At 36.5% G+C, this 17,517-nt stretch overlaps 1 protein-coding gene across 10 annotated transcripts in view; it reads right to left on the minus strand.

The window, feature by feature from the left end:
* LOC107503951 (transducin-like enhancer protein 4) overlaps positions 1-17,517 on the minus strand; it is a 135,755-nt gene that overhangs the window by 65,393 nt on the left and 52,845 nt on the right. For 6 of the 10 annotated variants that reach the window (XM_016132798.2, XM_016132795.2, XM_016132796.2 and 3 more), the window contains one exon: positions 411-615. The exons of 1 other annotated variant lie outside the window; for it this stretch is intronic. In XM_016132798.2, the coding sequence (XP_015988284.1) occupies positions 411-615 (205 nt within the window). The remainder of the gene's footprint in view (positions 1-410; positions 616-17,517) is intronic. 3 more of the 10 variants (XM_036218318.1, XM_016132797.2, XM_016132794.2) reach the window with 1 other exon arrangement.

Raw genomic sequence — 17,517 nt, forward strand, 5'->3', positions numbered from 1 at the left:
TTCTGTCAAACTTTAAAGTGAGCTTTTATCAGTAAGTCTTTCCCCAAAAAAGATTTAGTCAAAGCTATTAATGTTGCCATTCACTATTTCAAATGGTGAAATCCCACAAAGAGTGCTGTGGGATTTCATTACTGATTTAGACTTGGGGAACATTGGAGGTAGCAAGGATCAAAGGTATTAACTAGGATATTAGAACCCCTTGCCTTTGGGAGTGCATTAACTCTTGCCAACCACTAGGGTATCATTTGGCAAAAGATAGCTTCCAATAATTAATTTACATTCCAGCAGAAATCCTCTGTTTAGTCAATGATAAAATTAAATCCAGAGACGGATAAACAATGGCACCCAGAACCTATCCTCAGCAGCACGTAGGTAGAATCAGGTTGACATCCCGAGAGAATAGCTCTCACCTCTTTGGTGATCATTGTCATGGTGCTTCTTCTCATCTTTAATTGGAAGGTGGGACTGGCCTCCCAAAGCACTGGAGAGAGCCAGAAGGCTGGCACTGCTACCAATGGGTGGAATGGCAGGGGGCTGAAGCCCTGAAGGGTGTGGGGTCAGAGGCACCGGCAGACCATGTCCATGTGATAAATGCTGGGCCTGGAGTTGTTGCTGCTGTGAGAAATGAGACAAAGATATTGAACTTGTTCCCTATATCTGCCCCCACCAAAACAAAAAGAGAGAAAAGAGGTGCAAAAAGACCATGGAAAAACCCAGCACCCATGAAGGAAAGATTTATTGTGTGCATGTGGGTGTGTATAGATATACACACACATATTTAAAGGAGATAGAGGAAGATGTATTATGGAGAAATACTATCTTTTTAATAGAATTTTGGGGTTTTACAAAACACTGTAAATACTTAATTTTTAAAGAGTGAAATTACCCAAGTAACTTTTAATAGCTGAAATTCACATTTCTTTAATAAAACATCTGCATTTTGTTCTCCAAAACATAAGACCTCACTATCATACATTTCTAATCAAAACATATACACGACTAACTGTTAAAGCAGTTATGTTGAACAAAAAAAGCTGAAAATTGAGAAAATTAGTGTTAAATAGTTCTCCCAGAACCGCTGCACAGCATGCAGTGAGAGTTAATTTGAAAGAGAAAACCTGAATTAACAACCCAGAAAAGGAAACTGGTTGCAGCCACCGTTTTAAGCCCTTTAAGTGTCCTCAGCGGTACTTGAGCAAATTACTAAAGAAAATCTAATGTAGCAAGGCTTGGGTCCTCCTGTAGGCTTGCTCAATAATGCTGAAATAATTGGGCACTCTGTGCACGTTTAGTGATGCTCGAATGAAAAGCTAGAGGCCTGCCCTTGTACTCTTCTCCAGCGGCCGCCTCTGTGTTGTGACAGGTTTATCTGAGTGGGACTGTGATGCATGCACCAGTAACTGTGCTGACAAGAGTTTAAAGTCATTTTTACCAGCACACTGGCAACACATGAAGAAAGCCCTCGAGAGGCTGGAATGGGAGTGCTTGACCTCAGCAGAGGCCACATCAAGATCCAGACTGCATCAAGCTTGGCTGTGGACAGGCTTTGCTGCCTCTTCCAGTGAAAAGAGGGAAGCGGGGACGTGACAAGAGGATGTTAAGTTAATATGTCCCTCAACAGAAATCCCTTCAACTTGAGACCCTGTTAACAATGTTCTTTGAGAACAAGTGGTGAGAAATTCTCTAACTTTTACTAGTTATTACATTTCAATTAATTCCTTTAAATAAATCACTTCTCAGGCCCATCCTACGATAGCCAAATAAGTCTCTTCTATAATTTTCTAAGCAGGATTTCATAAAATATCTTTTTAAAGAAATGTGTGGGGTGGCAAATTCCACTCCCCTTCATTGATAAGAAGGATCTTGAATGTTTTTTTTTTTAAGGAAGTATTTCAAAGAAAAAAATAAACTTTCTTTCCTTTACCAAATTACTTTTATTTCCTTCTTCTTCCCCTCTACCTGTCTTCCTGTGTCTGACTATAAAAGTCAAAGTATAGCACTAATTATTAGTTCTTTTCTCCAACTAACCTGGACCTATTTTCCAGCTACATGAGATTAAAATATTGTCAATAAAGTATTAACACTTTTAAGGCATGTTCAAATAGCTAAAATGAAAAATCAATACAATGATTCGGATATTCTACCAACCAATGCCCACCCCAAAGTCTCGCCAAAGTGTTACCTAACTGGATAGTTTAAAATAATGTATTGATTCATCTGTGTGGCCAAAATTATGTTCATAATTCTTTAGGTACTGTTATTTAGTTTTGACCAAAAAGTATGAGCACACAATCATATTTTCTAAGTGAGCTGAAAGTAATGCCTATGAAGAAAACAAGGCCTTCAGGTAAATATTTGGCAAATTTATTTCAAGACCCTGTTCAACTGAAATTGCCAGAAAATTCCTCCCATTCCCTTTCATCTCTAAATCTCCTAATACTTTGTGTGTAAGGGTCAGACATGTAGCTACTTTTTATCTCAGATCAGAGTTCAACTGGTAAGCATTAAGAGACAACATATATGTCTCTCATATCACCTTTCCTAGACTCTAAAGCTCTATGAGTCTATGTCTGAAACCTTAGTTAACTATAGGCATTGAAACATTCATATAATATCTAAGCAATTTAAAAATGTATATAATTATTTCTTTATACATTAAACAAACCCTCAAGCCAAAAGCAATGCCTTCAATGTTCCAGGTGTTTCACTTTATTTTTCTCTCAGGATAAAAAGTAAGCACTAACAGACTCATTTTTCCATCTGACCAAAAACTTTGTTCAAAGGCAAAAAATATACCCTTAGTCTGTCTGTTGCATATGCTATTCATAGTGAAGACTTCCTGGGATCCTCACTTGTGCTCTATTCTACATCAAAATAGCTCTAACACTACCTTATCTTCTTCCTCTGTGCTTTAGAGGAAGGAGGATCCCCTTTTTCCTTTCCAAGGCCAACCTCTCCCTCACCTGTACAAACTGCATCATGCCCCGCCCCCCGCCCAGCCGCATTCCATTCCATTGTTCCTTCAATTCTCCATCTCTCTCCATCTTCACTTTTTCTGTCACTAATTTTGTCCTTCTGCTTGCAAGCTTAATACCACCATCCCTAATATTTTAAGATGAATTGCCTATCTAATGCCAAAAGAACCTGAAGTAGCATTTTTTTCAGGAGGAAAAAACACTATATTTTAATCACTAATTGTGTCCTCCACTGCCTCTAACACAGTGCTTTGAACATAATTGGCACTTGATAAATGTTTGTTAAATTTAATTAAAATAACCTTGTTTTGCCCTCTTCAGCTACTTTCCTGTATATGTATCCTTGTCTTCACACAGCCAAAGTTCTTTAAAAACTGGAGTTAATTTGCTGTCTCCACTTCTAGAAAACCCCCTCCTGCGTACACACACACACACACACCTCATTCCTTAACCCCTTGTAATCAGGTCCACAGTCTCATAAAATTGATGACCAGTCAGAGAGCAACATTTCAAGATTTCAGTTTTTTTTCTCTCTGATATATCTGCAGCCATAGACAGTATATCCTCCTTGTGAAATTCTCAGCTGCAATCACCAAGGCCTCTCTCTTTAATTCTTACAATGAGTCTGTTAGATTTCTTTCTTGGCTTTTTCTTCTCCTCACTGAGAAAAGTCCTAAACCTTTTGCTCCTCTTCCAATGTCCAGTACCCCTGGTCTAACTTCTTGCCAGACAGTTCTACTTGGCAGTCCAGCAATACACAAAAATGAAAATGTGTAACACAAATCCCCTACATAAGTTCCACCGGGGAAAGTTAACAGTTACCATCGATTTGTTTTTCTTCTTTGCTCCTATATCCATATCACTGAATCCTGTCAATACTCAAATAATTCCTTACATTTTTACTGACACCATACTAGTCAGATGCTTTTCAACCCCTACTTAGATTACTACAAGCCTTCATTAGTTCATTTCCATTCCAACGAACCCATTTTGCATTACCACTGGCAATATTTTTTCCCCCCAAAATTCATGTCATCTCCTGTCTCTTAGAACAACCAAACCTCTCCATTATTTATCTAAGTTGATTCTTAGCTCAGCTCATGTTTCACCTGTCCTGCAAAGACTTCTCCAAATATCCCATGTGTCTACCATCTTGCAGGACTCTGTATCCTTCACTGGCATAGAATGCCTCGCAAGGTACCATTATTCATTTTTTTATAGATAAGAAGACCTGACTTGCCAATGATATTCCAAGACTCTGGAATAAAGAGACCAACCTCAGGTCCCTTTGCACACCCTGGTATCTATAGTACCACTATTAAGTTATATGGCCATGTACTTAAAGCACTTGATGAATTAAGTTTCTACTAAATATGAAGAAAGTTCCTATATATCCTTCACCCAGCTTCCACTAATGTTCACATCTTATATAACCACAGAATTTATCAAAACATGGATGGGTACATTATATTAATAAAACTACAGACATTATTTGGATTTCCCTAGTTTTTTCCATTAACATCATTTTTCTGTTCCAGGATGCCACACTGCATTTAGAAGTTCTAATTTTTCACTTGTTAATTATACCAAATTATAAAGCCCTTTCAAAGATTTTTATGAATGGCAACATCAAAATTATAGTCAAATTGTTTAACAGAATGTGCCTTGAAGTTAGGTGAGAAAAAAAATGAGGGGGTTACTATAAACTCATTTTACTAATCATTCTTTATATATACCAAATGTCAAACAAAACAAGTACAATCAGTAGTGAACCTCCTTGAAAGGACGAATTTTTATCAAGTGTTTAAAATATAAAACTATAAGATAAAAATAAGATTAAGTCACCAAAAGGTATGATCGAAATCTAAGAATACTCAAGTACTATAGTAGGTTTTAAAATGTTCACATCAATAAAACAGACTACTTTCTATATTTAGTGGTCATTTTTAAGCTTCTTTGTAAGCTTTCACCTAGCAGTAGGGTGGCAGATGATGTACAACTGATAATGACTTATGATTCGTCAGTAAAACCAATATATCAGAGGCAATCTTTAAATAAAAACAGCATGTTACCGACAGTTAAAATGAACTTCACCATTTCCTCTACTTAAAAAAAAAAAAATGGCTTTATCAAATTTCAAGTAACATTGAAAAATTCAGTATATAGAAAGAATCTCTATCGAGTCTTATCAACAGAGGAAAACTCTCAAAGTAGACTCCCTAGAAAAGGGGTCAGGTTTCTCTGGATATTATTCAAGGAACTGAGAGTAGCATCACCTAATGGACTATCCTACAATAGAGAAAGCTTGCTGACATTTCCCAACAGCTTAAAAGCTGTCCTCTCATTCTGCCGCATATGTTTGTTAATCACAGAGCAAGTAACCTGCAAAGATTTACTACTTTATCTTATAGTCGAGTCACACTAAGAAACATAAAATCTCTTGCTTTTTAAAAACAGAAGGAATGGAAATGTATATTAAGAATACATAGTTCAACACTGAAACGTTACTAAAATAATTTAAGATAAATCACCACTCTAGATAATTATAAAATAGTAGCTTAAAAAATATTGACTTCAGAAAGAAAAAAACAACAACGATCAAGCCAAAGAAACAAACAGGAGGGCATAGACTATAGGAACAACTAAACATGAAAATACACTATGAACCATAACTGAGAAACACCTACTGAAAAAGATATGTACCTTGGAAAAATTCTCCTCACTGAAGAGATTCCTAGGTCATTTCTACTTTTGGGTGCATTTCATTAAAAAATAAAACAAAAGTTCTCTTACCTTAAATTACAATACAAAATAAAAATCCTTTTTTTCTGTTCCCTTGATGAGCCAGTCAAGAGAATAAACATTAAAAGGGAATGAACTTTAAACTTCGGCAAGTAAGTACTCCATTAAGATAATTAATTTAATTTTGAAAAATAGCCAGTAATTGTTTCTAAAAATATACAGCATGAGATGGTAAACACAGCCTTAATTCTGTTAATAGTTTTTTACTGGAGTTTCTGTAACAAAGAGTTATTTCCTTGCAGTTTCGAGTTTGTAACTAACGGGAGAAAAGGACCACTAGCAAATCAAGTTCACAGGAAATGTCTTTGCCTCACAAAGAGAAACACTTTCTAACAGAAAGTCCCCAACTACTTGATCACCAAGGCCCAAAAGGCCAATGACTGAACAGGAGCAAGGTGAGGGCAGAGTTGCAGTCCATACACATCCTTAGCAATTCCGGACAACGCCGACTGGAAACCAGCCAGAGGTTTTCTTTCCACCATCCTTCATTTCTTCTATGCTATTAACAGTGGAAGAATCCTCAAAAAGAAAAAAAAAAAAAAAAAAAAAAGCCATCTTTCTTAGAAGCAAAGAGCATACTTAGTGTCATATCTTGGTTTCTTTCTTTTCTTTTCCTTTTTTTTTTTTTTTTTTTTTTAAGTGCAAGGTGAGCAAGAAAGCTATGTAGACTAATGGGGTGTGACAAACAGGACATCAAGCCAACCTGAATGGGTCTTCACCAGCAAAATTTGAGACAATTTAGGCATCATAAAGAATAATAACTGTAATAATAACATATGTTTTAAAAGTTTCCAGAAGTGGGGTTCATGGTACCTCCAAGAAAACAACAGGTTGAGCAATCAGGCATTGTGAGGCCAAGAACTAGAGAATAGCTTACAAATCCACAACCATTTCTCCAACCAGCTGGCAAAGCTGGGTGCACCAAACATGTATGTATGTGTGCCTTGATCTAACCAGGAGATGCCAAGCTAGAAGAAAAGGGAGGGCCCAGAGACCATGAGAAGAGCTAGAAAAATCAGGCAATAGACACTGAAATGTAGCAGTAAGCACAGGGGAGGGCCTGAGCCTCAGTTGGTATTAACAGTACTTGGACTGTGAAGATGCCCTTTATAAGGACACTGCCTGGGAGTTTGGCTGAATCTAAGAAAGAAGATCCTGGATGGCATTCATGTATGCATCATAATGAAGCTGCACCAGAGCTACCTGGCTGGAATCCTTACCATCCATGTGAGCAAGAGCCAGTCACTTAACATTTCCAGGCCTCAATTTCTTCACATAAAAAGTGGGAACAGTTATAAAATGTACCTCTCCAAGGATGTTGGGAAAATTATATGACATTGTGCATATAACAATCTTAGCACAGTGCATGGCAAATAATAAATACTCAATAAATGGTGGCTACCATTACTGGAAAAAGGTACCTACAACTCTATATTCTCATTCATTCTCTCCTTCCCCTCCCTCTCTCCTTCTCTTTCTCTCCCACCCCTTCCCCTACATACACACACGAAAGGGGGGAGCAAGAAAAGCTTTATAGAATAATGTTAATTAAAAAAAAAAAAAGAATTTAAAATTTACCACGTCACTACTCCTCATGTATTAATAGCATCAATAAGATACCAAAAATCTTGGGTAAAGTTTTTGGAAAACAGGTAGTATTGTCACTAAAAATACTTAACCTAAATGTACATAAGAAGACAATTTAAATTGTGGGACTTTCCACAAGACTGGCTGGGAATCTTCAAAATGCCAGTCATAAAGTAAAATGGTTTGGGGACTGTTTTACATTAAAGACTAAAAAGACAAGAATTTTTGAATATGAGTCCTATATAGGGGAAAAACCGCTATGAAGATACAGTGCTACCAAGGACATTTTCTGGACACTTGGAAAAATTTGAACCACACATTGGATATAAGGATATATATGTTCATTGTATTGCGCTTATATAGGAAAACACCCTTGTTTATCAGAAAGAGCATGCTGACATATTAAGGAGTGAACTCTCATCATGACTAGCTCAGAAGCTCAGCACAAACAGAAAAGCGTATGTATGTTTGTATGTGTGTGTATACATACAGATATCAAGCGAAAGTGAAAAAGACTAATGAGTCTATGTGATGAGTACACAGTGTTTGTTTTATCATTCTTCCCTCTTTTTTGTACTTGTGGGGGTGGGGAAAATAAGATGTGTCCTTCTAGTCAAAAGATTGGGAGTTCTTGCTTTTAACATCTCTATAGAAGCTAAACATTAAGTGAATACATGGAAAGAAACAAGAATTAAAAAAAAAAAAACTAAGAAAGGAACTTTTTAACCTAAGTTTATCTGTAACTCATTCCCGATGACTTAAAACAGGAGATTGATCATAAGGGAAAAGATCCACATTTAGAGCAATTCAAGAAAGATTTTCACTGCAAGGATGTTTCTCACACTAAAACCACTGATTCCTGTGGTCTTCAAGGAGAAGACAGGTAACGAGCAAAGCAACCAAATCCATGAGTACTGTGCCAAGGAATCTACTGTCTTAACCTGCAGTTTAACTCACAAAGTAATAACGGCAAGAAAAGAAGGGGAAAAAATCTTTAAAAGCCTAATTTATTAAATTTCCGATCAGAGATCCTATTAGACTTTTTTCTGAATTGGTCCAAAGTTTACTAGGAGAGGTTTTCTAAGCAAATTAATAAAAATACAATTTCCTGGAGGCTTGTTTAAACTAAAGCATTTTTTTTCAGTGATTTCAACATTTTCCTATGAAAACCTATGCTTCTATTTTTTCTCTAAGCTATTAAAGTCACCAAGCAAAGACATCGTGCTCAGAAAGACTTCTGGTTACTTGAGTACTTAAAAAGTAAAGCTGAACTTAAAAAGCTTATCTTCTTTAGGTTCTTCGGTAATCCTGCAACTGGCCTTAGAACTTCAGAAGTAGAACGAACCTCATATGACATTGAGATGAGTTGCTCGCCAGCATTCTGAAAACCCGTGTGTGCATACATGTGTGTAACTGCATCAAATGCACATGTAAGTGAAACAAAAGTTTAACAGTATCAAACATTATGTACAGCACACTCTGATTTTCTATTGCTGACTACCCACTCGCTCACTGAATTGATTTCTCTGAACACTTATGAATCCCATGACTTGCTAAAGAACACTGAACCAGGCTGTAATATTGTGAGTTACGAAATATACATTTGGCCATGTCCATAGTTCCTGGAAAAGAGCTTCTATAACCCTTGAAATTTCCAGAGAGCAGCAAAGGTCTTTTGTTATGTTAATGAAGTGATGCCGGTTGGAAAACACCTAAGGCATGTTGCTAGAAAGACCTTGTGATTAGAGGATTGGACATTTCAGTCTTGCCCCTAGACCATGGGGAAGGGACAGTTCAGTGACCAATGGCCAATGATTTAATAAAACATGCCCAAATAACGAAGTGTCCATAAAATCCTAAAAGGACAGAGTCTGGAAAGCTTTCAGGTTGTTGAACACTTGGGAGATTTAGGGAGAGTGGCATGATAATAGAAAACGTGGAAGCTCTGAGCCTTTTCCCTATACCTTGCCCTATGAATTTCTTTTACCTGCCTGTTCCTGAGTTATAGCCTCTTATAATAAACAGGTATTCTAGTAAGTAAAATGTTCCTTCTGAGTTCTGTGAGCTGCTCTAGTAAATTAATCAAACCCAAGGAGGGGGTGCTGGAAGCACAGGTGACAGCATGGACATGCAATCAGCATATGCAGTCAAGGGAGGGGGGCAGGACAGTCTTGTAGTGCTAAGCCCTTATCTTGTAGGATCTGATGTTTCTCCAGGTAGACAGTGTCAGAAATGACTTGAATTACAGGATACCCAGCTGGTGTCAGAAAATTGCTTGGTGGTGTAGGGAAAAAACTTGACATTGGAATTGGGTGCAGAATTTTTCAGGCCAACACCAGCCCATGTCAGGGCAAAGATAAAGTCAGTGGGAAACTAACTGTTCATCATGAAGAACAGCACAACTCCCGCCCCCAGCACCATCTAGTCCACTGGTGTACTGGCTGCCCCAACGGGACCTTTCTTAACTAGGGAGGTCTCACCATAAGTGGTAAACAATCACTCATTCATATAAGAATCAACAGAAATAGACACTCCAGGAAATGAATTTTGAACTGACATTTGCAGGATGAGAATGAGAGCCCCTTTACAGAGAGCTAGAAGAAGAGAATCAGGGATGAGAGATAAGAAATTGCAAAGGCCAGAATAGGAATGGCCCTACAATGAACAAGGAAGAAAAAGGAAGTCTGGTGGGATCACGGTTTTAGACTTTCATCTAAAAATACTGAGAGCTTTGGACTGTGGTGAGTTTTCTGTTTAAGTTGGACTGTTAGTTTGTCCTTAACTGGTGTAAAGCTGGATCATAATCATTTGTTGGCTATATGTATTACAAATATCTTCTCTCAGTTTCTGGCTTATCTTCTCACTTTCTTTAAGATATCTTTTGATGAACAGATATTTGTAATTTTAACTGAGCAATATTATCAATCTTTTTTCTTATGGTTTGTTTGAGCTTTCTGTGACTAATTAAGAAATCCCTTTCTACCCCCAAAAATTTTTCCTGAAATTTTAAAAGTTGTCTTTTTATGCTTTTCAGACTTCTACACATGATGAGATAGGCAGATCCAATTTCACTTGTTCTACAACCAACCATTCCCCACCCCCTGCCCAGTAGCATTTACTAGTGATTATGTTTTTACCCACTGATATGCCTAACCCTCTGATAAACTGACTGGATCTGTTTATGAGTACTTTTCTATTTCATTGGCCTACAAAAGACTAATAAATCTTGAAGCTAGTATAAAATTTAAAAAAAATTTAATGTTCGGAAAGTTACATGGAGACTGGATGTGAGAGTAGCCAGATGAAAGGAGTTCAAACCAAAAAATGATGATGACTTGGATTAGGGTGGTGGCAGTACAAGTCACAAAGAGTTTAAGAAGATAACTTGAGATGACACTGAAAAGACATGATTATACAAGGAGAATGGTGTGAGAATAAATGGAAGAATTCAGAATATGTTGTAAAGTTGATGCTCAAGTAGTTGGGGTAGATGGTAGTACCATTTACTCACGGCAGAAGAGTAATGGGTCTATAAATACAATTTTGTTTTATGATTTTTTAAATAGCTTCTATAGAGCAGTTTTAGGTTCATAGTTATAACTTCTTTAGACTAGAAAAATTATGCTAAATAAAGACAAGCAGAATGGAAAGTAATTTAAAGTCAAGCATAATCCCACCATCTAAAGAAACTAATATAATGTTAGCAAGTCCACCCAGTATTTTTTCAATGCGTACATAAGCCTTTTTGGATAAAAATGATATCATGCTATCTTGTAGTTTAAAATGTTTCTTCTTTTCCTATTTGGTGTGTATCAAACAACATTTTCCCATATCTCTAAGTGACGTTTTGACTACATCATTTATAATGGCTGCACAGCATATGTCTATGTATACATATACTGTATGAGAGTTCACTTAAGTGGTCCTCAATCACTGGGTTTAAGTTTAGGTTTTTTCCTGTACATACATGAAGAATCATCATGGTATTAAAATGTATTACTTAACATCATTCCTCTGCAAGTTATAGAATGCCCAAATAAAGTAGTCTAAATAATAAGGGTTTTTAATTCACATATAACAAGTGGATGGTCAACTTGGTGGTATCAAAGCTCCAGGTCAGTATCTCTCTGATTCTTATGGCTTCTCTTATATCCCATTTTCCTCATCATAAGATGGCTACCACAGCTCCAAGCATCAACTCATACTCACACAACCAAAAGCAGAAAGGAAGCTAATTCTCTACGTGTCTTTTTGTTAAGGGAAAAAGCTATCTCATTTCATCTCACTGACCTGGACAGGGTCACATGCCCACAGCTCAGCTGTGAAAAAGGATGGACAAGCACGTAAAATGCTTTAGCCTCCACAGTAGGAAGTAGACTCTGCCTGCAAGAAAATATCCACTCTTCCCCCTCCCAAAGCCTGCCTTGACATCCATCTTTGCTCAGAAGCCACTCTAAGACTATTAGCTGAAAACAAACAAACAAACAAACAAACAAACAAACAAACAAAAAGCAACCTCTGAGCTTTCAATCCAAGTAGACAGCAACTTAAACTGTTTTCCTTCCCTCAACAGTTTCTTCTCCTTGATATTACTTTGTGCAGAGCTGTGTCTACAAATTGCTTTGGGTCAACTGGGAAATACTCTAGGGAAATAAAAAATACAATGTGACTGCCACTTTGTTTTGGGACCACAGTGGCACTGCCCCTGTTGGGCACAGAAGACAACCTGGGCCAAGATAATCTCCCCTGTTTTATGAATCTACCAAGGGGGGTGGGAAATATATGAGAATCACAAAGCAGACTAGCTATAGAACAGTTCTAAAAAGAGTTCAAGAAAATGTCATTTTTAGTTTTCCTTAAAAGTTTTGGGTGGGGAGGTGTAGCTCTAACTCTTGCTTATTAGGTCAATATCATTATTTAAATTTGCGATATTACTGTATCCCATGAAGTAGTTATTATTCACAAGTAGGATGGGCAAAGTTTTCTCAAGATGGAGAAATAAAAGCAGAGGAAATGTATGTAGTTTTATTATAAGGAAATGAAATAATTTCAAAGATAGGACCCCCCAAAATATACTGGCAATAACAATACTTCTAACTTATTTATGTCCTTTGACTAGCATCTGGTGTGGGCCCTTTATTGTCCTCCTCTACTAGTCATCCCCCTTCCTCACCTCCTGCTGCCTGCAATTAGCTTACCCTCACCTTTGCTTTTAATGGGTAACTGCTATCCTGTTTGGTCTCCCCTTGTGCTTGGTTCATAACTTTATATAAACATGATTTATACATCTATGGATCTACCCCTCCCATGAAATCATGAGCACTGAAGAGGCAGAGACTTTCTTAGTTGTCTTTGTGTCTTAAAACTGTAAAGGATGTTTGTATGAATAAGAAACAAAAAAAGAACAAGTATTCTGAAGGAATATTTACTTATCTGTATTTTCTTTTGATATGACTATATGAACTGCTGACTCCAGTTAATTCTTAAAATGAGCATATCCCAAGCAATTATTATTATTAAATATTACTTTAAGCTTAGAAGTTTAATGTGGTTAGCTTCTTTCCATAATACCTATGACGATATGAACAAAATATAGGTTTTTTGTTTTGTTTTTTTTTTTTTAACCCACAAATAGTTCAAGAAACTACCCCATCCCCTGGATAATATATAGAAACACGTTCAATGTAAACTTCTGATTTCCAGGTTTCAGAACAATTTGTCCAGCTATGTCTCCCTATAATGGTATAGGCAACTGCTTTTTATCTACATGTATTCCACTAAATATTTTATTTCATCTGAATCTTGCATAGTTCTAAGTCCTGTAAGACAGAAGTCCAAATTTTTTTTGTGTCATGGGACCCTTTGTAAATCTAAGATCAAAATTTCTAGAAAATGTACATACTTCTCTCTGGTTCACCTGCACACGCTGTCTCTCTCCCTTCACCCTCTTCCCTTAGCCCCGCTTTTAATTCTGCAAATATTTCAAGGAGCTGATGAACAGCCTGATATCCAAGCATGAAATCTGAGAAGATCCAGGGACCTAGGTTTAAAACACCTATCTTGGTAGTGGTGTTTATGACTTTTAATTCTTACATGAGAGTAAGTTACAAACACAAAGGAAGAAACATAGTATTTTGAGTCAAGAGTATCTAAGTGATCTATGGAACTAATATAATAAAGGCAATTCATGCTAACCAATTGGTATGTACATCAAGCACACCCAATCTCTATCTCCATCACTGAACTCTGGACAGTAAAGACTTGGAGGATTCTATTAGTGAGGGGGGTAAAGATTGAAGATCTCAATGTAAAAAAATTAAGAAGAACATGGGAGATAAAGAAATAAATAAGGGGCAAGTGTACCAGATTGGTTAAATATCTGGATTCTCCTTGTGTGGACTTCAGAAAACTAACTCCTTCAGAATCTTGGTTTCATTATTTGTAGAGCTGAGACAATAATTCTACCACCTTCCAGATGTGAAGATTAAACAAATACATGCAAATGCTTAGCACAGTATTTAACATAAAGCACGTACTCAATAAACATTTGCTATTTTCAGTTACCTGTTCAGAGAAAAAAATCCAAATGTGAAAATAGTTCAAAATAGAGTATTTGTTCATTTAACAAATATTTACTGGACATTTCTTTATTAAATATTATAAACAAATTATTGAACACTTATTGAACAAAGTTACTGAATAGTTATTGTACAAATATTTATTGAAAATAATGAACTACACCCCCTGCTAATGAAGGGAAAGTGACATACACACAAATATATGGTAAATGCTACAAGGAAAATAAAATGGGCTAATGAAACAAAGAATGAATTCCGTAAAGGAACTACTAAAGTCTGCCGGCCAGGGATTGAAGAGGACATGAGGAAGAGCAAGTCAAGACACGGAGGACAAGTTGAGTGTTCTAGAGGTGGAATAGCTAATATAAAATCCTCAATCAAGAAGATGCCTGAAGTGATCCAGGGACAGAAGAAAAAGGCAGTGTGGCTGAAGGACAAGCAAATTAAGAGAGTGGCATATCAAGTCAGAGATGTGGGCAGAGTCAGCTCATACAGAGTCCAGTAGACCAAGGTAAGAAATTCAGGGTTCATTCTAAGCAAAATAGACAGCGATGAGAAAGATTTTAAGCAGGATTCAATTACATTTTAGAAGAAGATCACTCTGGCTGCTACATGCAGAATGAAGAACAAGCCTTAAAAGGAGAAGGCTACTAGAGACTAGAGGGTGGAGTACCTGGTACCAGGGGGAGATGCAAGGTACACTCACCCTTGTGAGAACAGTTTGAGGTCAGAATAGACACCACTTTTGACATAAGTGAAAGATTCTGTACTGAGCTTGAGTTCTTCCCTTTATCCACCAGTCAGTCTCTATACAATACCAACAGTAGAGATCTGAGTTCTGAGGGGTACTAAAAAGAGGGTGAAAACTGTAAAGAATAAGCACAAAGTGGAATGGAAAATATCCATAATGAAAGCTACAGAAATCAAGACATTCTGTCATTGGCAAAACAACAGACATGTTTAATGGAACAGAATAGAGTCCAGAAATGGACCTGCACATATAATCAAACAGATTTTCATCAATGGTACAAAGGCAATTCAGTGGAGAAAAGACAGTCTCTGTTCAACAAATGCTGATGAACAACTGAATCAGATGTTCATCTGGAAAAAGGAAGAAAGACAGAAGGAGGGAGGGAGGGAAAAGGGGAGAAAAGAAGGAAGGAATGAAGGAAGGAAGGGAGTCTACTGCATTTCATACTATAAACAAAAATTCATTCAAACTGAATCATGGGCCTAAATATACAATGTCTAGAACAAAACCCAGGAGGAAATCTTTGTGGTCCTGAGTGAGGCAAAGATCACTGAGAGACATCACTAAAAAGTAAGACTCATAAAGGAAAAAAAAATTCATAAATTAGATTATATCAATGTTAAAAACTTCTGCTCTTGAAAAGATACCATTAAAAAATTGAGAGACAACTACGATTGGAAGAAAATATTTGCAAGATACCTAAATGAGTTATACCCAAAATGTTAAAAACAAAACCTATCAAAACTTTAAAAAATAACTGAAAAGAAAACATGAGATAAAGATACTTATTAGAGAAGATACAGGGATGGCAAATAAACACACAAAAAAAGACACTCAACGTCATTAGCTGTTATGGAAATGCATAAAAACATGAGTACCACTATCCATCTATCAGAGATAGCTAAAAACCCAACAAGTCCAAGTGATGATGAGGATGTGGAACAAAGGTTCTCTCATACATATTAGTGAGACTGCAAAACAGTATGGTCACTTTGGAAGACAGTATGTCAGTTACTTAGAAAGTTAAATAGACTTAACATAGACAATCCCCCTTCTAGGTAATGACCCAAAATAAATGAAAATTTATAGTCCCTTACAAAAACCTGCATGTGAATATTTATTGGAGCTTTATTCACAATCACTAAAAAAACTGCAGATAATTGAAACTATCCTTCAAGAGATAAATGGCTAAACAAACTGTTATATCCATACAATGGAATATATTACTCAGCTATACAAAGGAACTAACTACTGATAGAGGCAACCAAACCATGCATTGTGCTAAATGAGGAATGAAAATACAAAATGCTAGTGTAGAATTCCATTTATATGGAATTCATGGACATTCTGGAAAAGGATCATTTCAGAAGAGAAAACATATGGGCAGTTGGACAAGGACTAGTATAAGGAAAATAAGTTACTATAAAGAAACAAGGGAATTTGAAGTGATAGGGTGGGGTGGGAAGAGAAATATTCTAGATCTTCACAGTGGTGGTAGTACATGACTATATTTAGTTGTCAAGACTCAAAGAGCTATATGCTACAGTGGGTAATTTTACTTTATGTAGATTATACCTTGATAAATCTGACTAAAAAAGGATAGAGAATATATAAATAATGAATGTGCATTGCTAGATTCCTAATTCTAAATATGTGAAAGTTTGAAAAAATACATATTTGTAATGTATGCAGCCTCATTTTCATTGTTTTCCATTATCTGTTTTCTCTTTACTCTGTTATCCTTGGAAACTTAAGTTTTATTGAAATTAAAATGTGTTAATTAAAAGTTGATTAGGTGTAGTAAAATATAAAACCAGAAAGCTTACAACTACTAAAACCTTAATAAAATGATTTAATGTAATCTGAAGAGCATTTCAGAATACATTTCAGAAAACATTTAAAAATATCATTTAAAATAAAAATAAAGTGTGCCCCTTTAATAGGATTTGGTGAAGGAACTCGAATATTTGCTGAGTAAATGAATGAGTAGATATAATCATTTAATCACTCTTACTGTTCCTAAAAAGTTCTAATCTTTTTGCAAAGGTCCTTAGAACACATAAGACCACAAACACATTTCTAGGTGAAAGGATTCCCAACAGTCCTTAAAACTTAGCCTGAGTCATTAGCCTTTTAGCTGCCTGTTTGGGAGTAAGCATGCCTATTCCGTTGCTTCTGAGAGACACAAGGTAGGCTGAGTCTGTAAGGGAAAAGGTCTGACTAAATAAACGGCAGCTGGTGATGCTGCTTATAGAAACACTACCAGGAAAACAGAAGAAAATTAGAAAAGGGGAAGCAAAATGGGGGCGGGGGGAGGGGACCTACTAACCAATAAAAAGAGATAACAAGGTACAAACTTGCAAGCTGCCTTAAATATAACCTGCTTTTCTGTGTAACATTTCCATCGGGACCCCTGAACTCCTACACAGGCCTGGTGTGAATGAATTATAGATGTACAGATATGGGAAACTACTTTCTTCCTTGTGGAAGCCCAATGCCTACATACCTTAAACTGTGTCAGATGTACCTAAAATGTTTAGGAATATTCTGCAACTCTTGTAACACTGTGTGCTTAACTCTACCCTGAGCTATAAAAATGTATTCATTAAGGGGAAGGAGGGAGAAAAAGGGCTCCTTCCCTCACCAGAAAGAAAAATAGTAGCATTTCATGTCAGTGACAATAAAAACAACAAAATAAAACCCGACTAGCTTCTAGAAATTTCTTCCAGAAAAACTCTGTAATAGAAACTAATGGAATGCAGAATGTAAGGACAAATTAGAAATCCTGTTCTTTAGGTTTTTTTTTTAGAGAGTTCTTAAGTGG

This window comes from Rousettus aegyptiacus, unplaced genomic scaffold (assembly GCF_014176215.1).
Source record: "Rousettus aegyptiacus isolate mRouAeg1 unplaced genomic scaffold, mRouAeg1.p scaffold_m13_p_3, whole genome shotgun sequence".
Classification (NCBI taxonomy): domain Eukaryota; kingdom Metazoa; phylum Chordata; class Mammalia; order Chiroptera; family Pteropodidae; genus Rousettus; species Rousettus aegyptiacus.